The 12,050-nt window shown below is 34.5% G+C and overlaps 1 protein-coding gene across 1 annotated transcript; it reads right to left on the reverse strand.

Moving 5' to 3' along the window:
• Positions 1-1,560: 1,560 nt before the first annotated feature.
• lat (linker for activation of T cells) lies at positions 1,561-11,896 on the reverse strand. Its single transcript, XM_053514061.1, has 13 exons — positions 11,566-11,896; positions 8,699-8,803; positions 8,309-8,351; positions 7,724-7,752; positions 5,775-5,835; positions 5,630-5,682; positions 5,456-5,488; positions 5,303-5,366; positions 5,080-5,141; positions 2,930-2,983; positions 2,766-2,822; positions 2,103-2,168; positions 1,561-1,973 (listed from the first exon to the last, which is right to left on the reverse strand). Exons 2-13 carry the CDS (start codon positions 8,799-8,801, stop codon positions 1,954-1,956), a joined length of 645 nt encoding a protein of 214 aa, XP_053370036.1. The 5' UTR covers positions 8,802-8,803; positions 11,566-11,896; the 3' UTR covers positions 1,561-1,953.
• Positions 11,897-12,050: the final 154 nt, after the last annotated feature.

Below are 12,050 nucleotides of genomic sequence, written 5' to 3' on the forward strand. Positions count from 1 at the left end.
CGCCCTCTTCGACTTATCACTCGTGCTTACCAGGAAGCTGCAATAAAAAAATATATATATTTCCCTGGTGAGCATAACCACCTGGCAGCTATGGACTATTTACATCCAGCCTGTGGCCACCAAAGAAGAAATAAAAGTAGGTGATGGTTAGTCGGCATTCTATATAATATAAAATTTATTAATATTGAGTTTTTACCTCAGAAAATCGAAACGTGTAATAGACCTGGGTGCAAACAGCATCTGCCAAGAACATATTCCTTGTTTGGATTTACCCATCAGAATTCAACCAAGAAAATAATGACCAGATGGAGAATGATGCAGAATTCCCATAATTACGAAAAAAATTATGACATAAAAAAATAAATAAGTGAATAAATGTTTTTGGCACACATGGGCCAGTTTCCATCAGAGTTTTCTCTGATTGTGGCGTTTCTCCTGGACCTGAGGTCCGTTCTTCGTACGTCGCTTGACACATCCGAGATGAATTGACACATCTAAGATGAGATCATCGTGCTAATTACGATCTGGCTAAGTTGGTTCTTCGAGCTCACCTGTTGTTGATGATTAGTATAGCTGGATTGAGTTGTCTAGGATTATTGCGCGCTCGTGCGTTGGTTTAAAAGGCGATATGCATCGACAGTAGAAACACTGATCACAACCCCTCCGATTGGTTGACGAAATGGAAAAAGAGCGGCTCAATTATTTTTATAACACGTGTTATGCGCTGAAATGCCCCCCTGCCATGGATTGACCCCCCTACATAATCACAATCAAATATTATATTAGAACATAAATTCATAAGTTAATGGTTTACAAATTACAAATTACATGAGACAATAAAATAAAATAAGCAATATGAAAATAAATATGTTGTATATAAAAAAATAGAAATATGTATACTTTTATATTGTTTATTTTATAATAAAATTAGTTTCGTCCAATTTATCATTATAAAATATTAATTTTTAATATATATAAATATTTATTAGCATATTTTTATGACAAACCCCTGAAAAATAAATGTTACAAAATAAACATTATACAAGAGTTTGTATTAATGGTCTCGATGGCTGTCTCATGCCTAGGGTTTATTATTATAGTAATATCATATTTGATAATAATAAACCTATGAATTTATGTTCATATATAATATTTGATAGCGATTATGTGTGTGTGTGTGTGTGTGTGTGTGAGTGGGGGGGAGTCCATGGCAGGGGGCATATACTTTTCTTTTTCCACGTGAGTCGGTCATGCTCTTTAACCAATCAGATGTGACCTCGCCATTTCAACCAATCATAACCTGGCAGGAGCGCAGGCTAAATCCTGTTTACATGAAATAAACCTGCTCCCGAGCAGGTTCAAGCTTACAGATATGTTGCTATGACAACAAATGCTAGAAGCGCATCGAAGAACGAAACAATCCAAGATCAGGACAAATCCACAACAATCAAATCCAGCTAACTGAGTTAGCGACGTACGAAGAACGGACCCCAGGGCCAGGAACATCTGCTTTAAACATTTTGCCTAAATCTTGTCATGAGATACAGAAACATGTTTGGTGATGCATAATTTATTTACTTAACAGACAACAAAGTTACAAAGCATTACATTACTTTACATACAAAAGCCAAAGAACAACTGATTTTTACTGTAATTATAATAAAATGTAAAACAAAACCAAGTCATGTTTTGAGTCAGAAAAATGCAGGTGAGTAAAAGTGAAAATTCTCAGGAACTGTCAGCAAATCCTCTCAAGAGGATGTGGGTGGGGGTGGGGGGGAGTACAAGGGAAATAAAATTAAACGGCTTTAGTTTTTTTTTTATGGAATAATATTTTAATGATCATTCCGTCCATATGTTTAACATCATTGTCAATACAATGACAAAATGTGGAGCTTACATTTTTATACAGTATGGTAGAAATCCTTCTGTATAATCTGATGGTGCTTTTAATCAACCCAGGTGGTAGTTAACTGGAAGAGGTTTGAAAAGGAAAGAAAGAGAGAGAAAGAGAGAGATGGGAATAAATAACTAGGCATAAAAAACTTACACTGAGTAAAAAAAAAAAAATTATGATTAGTATCAAACAATCTAAAGCTTACAGTTTCTTGGAGCGTTCACGTTTACGTAGTCAGAGCTCCCCTGATCATCACTGCTGCAGCTCCCAACTGGAAAACACACATACACACAATAGTTACCTTTATGTATAGATTTTTTTAGCTTTTTTTTTTGGAAAAGTGCTATCTCCCCTCTTTTGCATACAAAACTTCACAGATGCCTCCTATTGGCTAGTGTCCCTGCTATTGGCTAGAAAAAAGTTCACACCAAGAAAACATGGCGAGTTTTGGAGTCACAATCATGGACAGCTGTGACATCTTGTCAGCTTGCACTTTTTAACAGACAGAGCAAACACTATTCTGTTGTGGCAGGAAGAAACCACACACATGATCATCTCATTATCAATGGCTCAGATAATCTTTTAATCAGAAAAACTTCGAAACGAAATAATACAAATGAGACGTTGAAGATGAACAATTTTACTAAGTAAATATACAACCTTCCAGTTATTAACTTAATTAATAAATAATTAAACCTTAAGCCACCAATACCACCAGGGAGGATCTCAAGGATCTAAACATCTTAACAGAAAAACCTCCAGAAATTACAATCTCTTTGTGTCTCCTAAACAAAGCACCAATTCAGGACCTCAAACTGAAGGACTTGTATAAAGAAAGACAATGTGAAGTAGACCTCCTTGAACTTACTCGGAGTTTCAATTGCAGGTTCTCTGTCCTCGTTGACATTTATATAATGCTGACTATCTGTTGGAGCAAACATTCGAACAGATTAGATGAAGTTTGTGTTACATCCTGCTGAAGTGCGATGAGTCACTGGGACGGGACTGATTCAACTCCAGCCCATATCCTACCTGAATCATCATCATCATCGTTGTCATCATTCTCAATGTTCTGGTAACTCTGCCCTAGAAAATCAGCAAAGAAACCACAAGGACCTTTTGAGTTCACCACAGTATAAAGAGTCGGGTTGATTGGTTCTGAAAAGCTCACGTTAAATGACTTTACATGATTAGAGTGTAAATTGAACATGTGGCTTTTAGAAGTTATGCATGTTGGACATGGAGTTTTATTTTTCATGTTATCACAAGGTGGTTTTCCATGTCATTAAAAGCGCGATCGCAACGAGTTCCTTTTCAAAAGTTTGCATCCCCCATAATTTATGGATAGAAATATTTATATAACCTGGATATAAAATATCCCAAAGTAAACAATTTAACATTGGTTCATTCTAGGGCATGACAGCAATTTAAAACCTACAGCAACAGTTTTAAAAAAAGAATGAATTCCAAGCTGTATCATTACCTCGAGGTAATTAAAAAGAACTCGTCACACAACAGCCTTTTCATCATACACATTCTGCAAAATAATTGAACTAAATCTTAAAGACAAGGAGTCTGAGGAATAATTTAGAATATGAAATAATATTTGAATTTAGAGATGTACAAGCACTGTGCATTGTCTTTTTACAGAAATTACAATATCAATTGTTATGTTTTTCTTGTTCAAGTTTATAAGTTTAATAAGTTTATAAGTCAAAACAATACAGTTCATGGGAAACATTTTTTTACTATTAAAAAAACAATAATGTTTTCGAACATACGTTAATATAAGCAATGCAACCGGAACTGGTTTCGAAATTTAACTGAGCTGTAGTTTTAAAATGATTTACACCACATTCAGAAAGGGAGTGAATAACGTTTGAGCTGGTATCGGTTTAATCACTAACTGTCCAAACATAGAGAATTTCATCAAATCTGTTACAATAAAGGAACGTCTGGTAACATACTACTAGTAACTTACAATTAGTTACATGCTAATTGTCTCTTGTTAGTTGATGTTCAATGATTTCCATTTTCAATTTATTAATATAGTTAAAAATTAACAATACACGTTAATCAGAATCAACATTTACAGTGTAAGCAGCCAAATGGATCATTTTAATTTGTGGACTCTGGGCAGGTTTATGATTTAAAAACCTTATGATTTTAAAAGAACAGACAGGACATGAAGAATAAAAAATCCACTAAACAGCTTCAGAAAAACATGGTTACACAAGCAAAAATAGAGAAAAATGCAACCACCCATGCACACCAGAAACACAAGCCATTACAGCAGCAATTCCTGGACTTAACAAGGCTGCAGCCCACACTGAAATGTGAAAATGATCTGAGGCCCACCCAAACTTTAATCACATTTCTGATCAACACTAAGACTAAAATTAGTGTCACATCATTCAAATGCCGTGGCTTTATTTTATTAATGCCGGTTCCCTTTGAAGTGTAACTACTTAGAAAGAAATATTTTATGGGAATATAAAACTATTATCAATTTATCAATGTTTTACTTGGTTATTTGTTAGAAACAATTTTTTGTGGCCCACCCACGACTATTCCTTACAGTCCACTAGGGGGCTGAGGCTTACAATTTGGCATTACACACACACTCACTCACTCACTCACTCATCGTCCATACCACTTTATCCTGTATATAGGGTGGCCTGAAGTCAGGTTCCCAGTGGACTTAGGTACATGGAGGGGTACACCTTGGAAAGGGTGCCAATCCATCATAGAGCACACACACACAGGCACATACTCACATGCTCATTCACGCACTATGGGCAATTTGGGAACGCCAATTAAACTAATCTGCATGTCTTTGGACTGTGGGAGGAAACTGGAGCACCTGGTGGAAACCCACCAAGCACGGAGAGAACTTGCAAACTCCATGCACACAGATCCGACATGGGATCACACCCAGACCCTGGAGGTGCAAGTCAACAGTGTTAACCACTAAGCCACTGTGCCCCTCTATTACACAATTAAATAAAATTTAGTGTGTTACATTTCTTCTCGGAGTATGCAAACATTTGCAACTGTCTTCTTGTTTCAAACCCTGGCTGATTATTTCACTGTTTTTGCAAACCATTTTTTTTCATATAAGATGTTGTTTTAATACCTTATGGTAAAAATTAATAGGGTAAATGGGCTTTTCTTTAACTAACCTGAATTCAACGAAGAGGCGAGATTCTGCTGGGAGATATTTTGGTCATCCGGTAACACGTCCCTGAAAAGATCAGTGTATAGGAGCTTGGAACAAAAACCAGTCATGTTTACACAAGAATTCTAATAAAATTAGACAGTTGTGTATAACATACATCCCTTTTTTATATCCTAAATAAAAGTGCTCAATTAATATATAGATGAAAAAAATAAACATGTTCTTACAGATAGTCTGGGTAGTCTGGGGTCTTTTCAGGAGGCTGCTCGTAGCTTACTGCATCATTGTCCACTAGTGACAAAATATATAATCAGTACATTCAACCCATAACACACTAGAATAATTAATACACAAGAAAAATGTATTTTCTTCCCCCTCACCATTTTGGTTGATGTAATCACTCTGGCTTCCACCTTATTAAACAAACAGAAATAACTGACTGAGGTCTAACTCATAACAGTTTAATTTGCATTGCAATTGACATTTAAACCTAAAGAATAAACATCTCTTGTGTCAATGTACAGGAAGCAGGAGAAAAAAAAAAGATAACTTACCATCAGATGAGCGACAAGCAGAGATCCGTCTTGCATCAGTCATGGACGGAGATCTGATAAGCAGAGACAGCATGAGGTTCATGCAAACAAAGTTTTAATAGACTGTACAGTAGCCTATATGTTTACAGGTAAAGAGCAGACTCACGTGATGAGGTGGTGTTGAGAAGGCTGAACTGGTACGATGGTCAAAGAAGGAGGCTCTGTGTCTAAAAGATGACATGGAGGAAACTGATCATTAAAAATGCTTTTTTATTAAAAGCCAGAAATGCAGCTTATCTGTTTATTCTAAAAATATTAATAATGGCACTGTATAGCAATTTATCAGCTAGAGGTTTATCTAATCTAGCCAGCTACAAACCCAGAACATGGTTAATGTTGCCAGCTATGTGTTCAGATTAGCCAATTTCACCTCCTTGTAGAAGCTAGGTAAGTTCAGTGTCAAAGCAAGCATTGACGAGCTAGTATTAATCTAACATAGACTAACATTTAAATCTAACAAATAAACCTGGGTTCAAGATGGCAGGCAAGCTACCTAACAACACATCTATTGTGAAAGTCAAGTTAATAGGCATTATCATTGCCTAAATTACATACTTATTAATTAATTGCTTAAAATGCCTAAAGTGTCCTTTTTTTAAACCTGCAGCAACACAAAACCAAGTAGGTGCACTTTTATTTCGATATCGGCCAAAACACAGTATTAGTGCTAATTGTTTTTACGTTATACATAAAATAAAGAAAACTACTTCAGAAACTACTACTGAAGTTTATGCAACATGGATGTGACCAATCTTGCTTTTTAAAAATCTGTTAAGTTGCTAATTCTCTGTTTTGGGGAGATCATTTTATATGGCCTAGATGTGGCCATTTTTCAGTCACACTTCAACCAATAATAATTTAAAATGCAAGTTATTCATATTTCTTTATAAAAAAAAATCTGTAAATCTGTATTTATACTACAATTGGTGTAAGCGTCTAGAAGCATAAGACCTGTTAAAATTGTTGCTTAAATTAAAACATTCCAGTTGATAAAAGCAAAAAATCTGTAGTGTCTGTAACCATGTCAAATTCATGTTGCATTTTTTTAGAAACAATATTGCATTTGAGAATAATATACTTTTTCAGGTTTATGTCTTTTCATGTGAAATCTAACATGACAATCTGAATGACAGTTAAAATTATTAAAAGATTTTAATCCAAAAAAGTTACAGACATTACCTAAAAGGGCATGGAATTGTAATTAGTAAAGGTGTTTCTTTTCATTTGCTCATTCATTTATTTGCTAAAATTGCCATTTATAAAAATATAAATATGTATGCATATTTACAAAAAAACAAAGCATGGACTGGAAGCATTAGGTATTATGAAAATATGAGACAATTTTTAACACCAATACTATGTATGAATTTAGTTTGCACCCTACACCCAGTGATGCACTGTAGATAGGATATTTCATTCTAGCCCTAGTTGAGCATGATGTGATTCTTTCTACATCAGGGGAGATTAAATCCATTACTAGAGGAAAATTCTCCAGGAAAGTTTGGGGATTTTTTTTTCTGCTCAAAAACAGCTGATTTAACCAATCTGTTAATGCCAGATTTAGTGGATGTGTTTAAGTGTTGGTGAATTACAAACTATGCAGGATGCTCCTTTTTCAGGACTGGATTTAAACACATCTGTTCTACAAACTTTTGCCAGAATGATAAATCATTGCATGTCACTCAGACCTTTCATTCAATTTTTATTTTAAGGCTATTTTTTCACAAAATTCTCACATTCAACAATTTCATTTGAATTACATGGAAGAGATGACGTGAGTAGGATCAGATAAGGTACTTAAGTACTTAATGAATTACTAATATAATTAATCATAGCTTAATCTTAAAATCCCATTATCTGATCTCCAGAGGAGGTTTTCATTATGAGGCTCTTTCTTCTGTCATATGCTGTTTCCTGAAGTATTTCCTTGCCACAGTTTTTCCTGCATTGCTTATTAGGAATCTAGTTCTAACCTGTTCTGTTGTTAACAGTATCACATTTCAGTTTCACATTAGGATGTCCCTGGTTTTAAACCAACACTTTTCTTTTACTTACAGGGGCGAACAAGTACAAATCCTTGGTTCCTGTAAAAAGAGAGAGAGAGAGAGAGAGAGAGAGAGAGAGACCGAGTAAACAAAACAGAAGCATCCAGGCACAAATTGTACAAAAGATTAAATAAATAATAATAATAAAATAATAATATTCTAATACAAGAAGCAAGATAAGGATTGAAGCTAAAAGGTTTTCATTCAAGGATGTTATTATTTGTGTGCAAAAATATAATGGGATGAATACATAAATAAAGTAAAAATATAATAATAATTTTAAAAAAGAATGTATGTAATGTACAGTAATATATGTATATACTGTAAAATTAAATCAATTTTTTCTTCACATATCCCAACTTCTTGTTAGTGGGCTGTGATCAGAGCGCAGGTTCAGCCATTTCACGGTCTCCCTGGACTGGTTTAAGAGTTTTAGTTGTCTAAAGATTTTTTCTTGGAATCTGTCATAGGGTTCTAAATAGAATTGTTATTTGTTCTTCAGAAGGAAAACCTGAAGAACTCGCAGACAAGAATGACCAAAGCAGAGGTAAAAAAGTGAAATAGAAATCAATTATTAGATCAGATCATCCCTTACGATGGATAACTGTTGCGTGGATCATGTTGTTGTCTTATATATGCTAAAAGAAAACAAAAGAAAAATTTTTATTATTATTATTATACAAGGATTTATATTAAGGATTGTGTTTAAATTTGCTATACAAAATAGCACAAAAGTTCCGATCCATAGACATTTTTGCTTATTTGAGATCTGCTTTTTCTTTTATTTCAGACCCAAGGCAGCATTGAAACTGGAAGAAGATCAAAAAAGAATTTGTTCTCATATAAGTTTTCTTCAGAAACTGCTGCTGAATTTTACAGCATTTCCTTGTTCGCCTACGGATCGAGACATTTGAGCCACTCTGAATAACGTGTTTCAAGTGATAAAAGGATCTGTTTTATGCACATCCTTTATTTCTTATCTTACTTGGTTGGCTGTTTCCTTTGCAGTTCAAACAAAGACCAGTCAGGATGATGAACAGCACAACAACTGCCACACATACCACCGTCAAAAGTGCAGTGGAATCCATACCTGAGAAATTAATCAGGATTTTAATTAACTATTTGTATAATAAAAAAAAAAATATATATATATATGATGCAATCTTAGTAGGTACATTCAGCTGTAAATCTGCTCTCATATCTTACAGTTTATATGCTGATGATTATTTAGGTTTAGAGAGTCTGCGTCTGCTGGTAAAAGTAGCAGGTTCAACCACTAGTGGCTTTTTTGTATCTTCCAGTGGAGAGTTTTAGTTTGCAGCGAGAAACCACTTTACTCACAGCTTATTCGAGCTAATCCTTAATTCACTAACATGATAAATATGCACGTTAAGCAAAGTGGAATCAAGGAACCAAAAATCCTTTTATTACTGTTAGGGTCACTGAAATTACTGAATAAATGCCCAAACCAGAAAAAGTGTAAGAGGGTTTAGATGAGTATATAAATTACGGTATTTAGAGCATGTTTATCTGTGTGAGACTCTTTTTTGCTCATGTGCAAATGTCATTAATAATAGTTTTTTGAAAACAGCTCTACATCGAGAACCGAAGGGTAAAAGAAATCACACAAATTTTGTGTTGAATGTTTGGCTCATTCCCCCGGCTACCAAGTGCTGATTACTAGCTTAGTAGCATGACAAACTTTCTGTGCGTTCAAAGTTGTTTTTTATTTTATATTATTTTTTTAAGCATTTTAAGTAATAATCAGACTGTCACTATTTATATGGTGTTAGCAGAAAACAATTTGTGGTAATATTTACAAAACATAATTAGCTCCAAAATCAATATAAAACATAGATGTTTGATTAGATTATTTTTAAGCTAGACAGCTGGTTAATGCTAACTGCAAACATTGTTGGAAACTAGAAGGCATGTTCATTTTTCAGTGGTTGTATTAAACAAACTCTTTTTGCCTCCTAGTTATCAACAATGTTTGCAGTTAGCATTAACCAGCTATCTATCTTTAAAAAATAATCTAATCAAACATCTATGTTTTAAAGCAGAAAACCTAAGGCCCTGGCTCCATGAGGCATATAAACAATGTTTGATTATGGTAATTTGAAAAATATTAAATAACTAACAGGATTGGACTTTAAACTTCAGTAAATCAAATGCTTAGGAAAAAAAAATACCTGGCTCATTGAGGTATGTATATAAACCGTTCGTTTTTTGTTCTATTATTAAAAATCTGTTTGTTACCCAGCTAGCTGGATAATTAGTGTTAATTGGAAAACTAAATGTAATTAAACATATTTTAAATTTTGATTAACTAAATGCTTACAAAACCTATCTACCTCCATAAGGTACAGAAGCTCGTTTTTATGGGGGGTATAATTTACATTAGCTTGTTAGTTAGCAGGCTAGTTAGTGGTAATTGGAAAAATATTAAATAGCTACCAGGATTGAAACTTTAGTTAATTAAAGCTCAGAAAAACTACCTGGCTCCTCGAGGTAAATAAAATAATTCATTTTCTTTCTGAATTATTCAGATTATCAAAATCTGTTAGTTAGCTAGCTAGCTGGCTAATTAGTGTTAATTGAAAATTATACATGGTTAACTAAATGCTCAGAAAACCTATTTAGTGCCATAATGTATAGATTTTTTGTTGTTGTTGTTGATAATTAACAGCTTGTTGAATATTGAAATTGTCATTCTTTTCTTTATTGTAATGTTTGCTTGGTCATTGCTAACCATTATCATTATTATATTATTGTCTCTGAGGAAATATCTTCAGAAATATATAAATTGCGAAAAAAAAAAATTACTAAATAAATCAGTATTATTTCTTTTGATGGATTTTATTTAAAGATTTTGGAAATTATACAGATTGTTCCAAATTTATTCACTGAAGCGACATTACCACCCAAAAAAGGAATATATCAGAGCTACACGTTAACAGTTTCACAATTTAATTAATCTTGTGGCATCACTGTCATTGCAATTCTCTTTATTCTCCGCCTATGTTGCCGTGACTGTATGTATGCATGTGAGTGCGTTCATTGCCAGGAAACGGATTTCCTGTATTTTGCAGTTAGATGAGAAAAAAGAGAAAAAAAAGCACATCACAAGAAATTGACTTGGCCTAGGCTTCTCTGTTACACCTACTTCTGCAGGGCTTCTTTCACTCAAACCCCAAAAACCAGGGCCACAGCATATCCACCTCCATTTTGTGCCAATCCGAGCATTTCTAAATGCCAACGTGAACCTGACACAGTGCTTATTGAGCGCCCACGCTGTAAACTGTCAATGTGGACATTTTTCTAACATTAATGCAATTAAACTAATAAAATAAGAAAAAGCAAGTATCACATGGTCTACCCTGTGATGATATGAACATAAGTCATTTGCAATACTATATGCTTTAATTTAATAAGTCATGTATTATATGTATTATGTATCATATCTGTTATAAAAAGATATACGTTAAATACATTGTAATAAATCATTTATTTTAGTGGTGACCAAAAAGGAGAAGAAAAAATGTGTGAGAATGAGGTTTCCTTAAGAGACTGTGTTGTGGTGTACCATTGCTAGATCCTTTGACCACCAAAGGACCTTTGGTCACCAAATTGCTCATGCAAAGCTGGTAAGGCTGATCATAATGAGAAAAGAAAGAAGAAAAAGTTTGATTGTGCCCCTGAGGTTGAAAAGTTGGCAACTACTAGGAGTAGCTACTTATTTAAATCATACTTAATATTGTTTTGAATTGATTCTAATAAGTGGACAAAATATGCTCTTCATCTAAGATTAGAACATGATCAAAAGTAAAAAAAAAACAAAAAACAACTTACCGGCACTGTCACAGCAGGTGCTGAGCCGAACCAAGGGCCAGTTCTCACACGTCACTCACCAAAGCAAAATCACCCCTAGTTCACACTCCGAGTTTCACCATTGTGGTTCTTCCACTTTTCCTCCAAGTTTCTTATCGTTCTTTCTTCACCTCCTTCTCACTTTCAACACTTCTCACTCATCAGCCCATAAGCTATTTAAGCAAGCACATCAGTCATACATGAGTGCTGTAGAGAAATAGGCCATCCCTAAACTTTTTCTTTATCTTTCCTGTGCCTGCGCTCTCTCGCTCAGTCTCTCTCCTCATAGGCTCTTTCTGAATGTCGTCGAAGCCTCCACCTCCAATCTCTGAGCTAAACTGTCTGAGTGGTTTCTTGCTCATTCATCTACCTGGCTTCAGCTCTGCCCATTTGCCTATGAGGACTGTTCCTTTTTTTTTTTTGCTCATGTGCTTCGTATTTAGTCGCAAGTGTTCCACATGCTGCTT

Source organism: Clarias gariepinus, chromosome 16 (genome assembly GCF_024256425.1).
Source record: "Clarias gariepinus isolate MV-2021 ecotype Netherlands chromosome 16, CGAR_prim_01v2, whole genome shotgun sequence".
NCBI lineage: Eukaryota > Metazoa > Chordata > Actinopteri > Siluriformes > Clariidae > Clarias > Clarias gariepinus.

Coding starts and splice junctions, on each gene's coding strand:
- lat (XM_053514061.1), bottom strand. CDS start 8,801: ATGGATTCCACTGCACTTTTGACGGTGGTATGTGTGGCAGTTGTTGTG. Junction 8,352..8,698: donor CAAAGGAAACAGCCAACCAA/GTAAGATAAGAA, acceptor GTTTTCTTTTAG/CATATATAAGACAACAACAT. Junction 5,836..7,723: donor ATTTGTACTTGTTCGCCCCT/GTAAGTAAAAGA, acceptor GTCATCTTTTAG/ACACAGAGCCTCCTTCTTTG.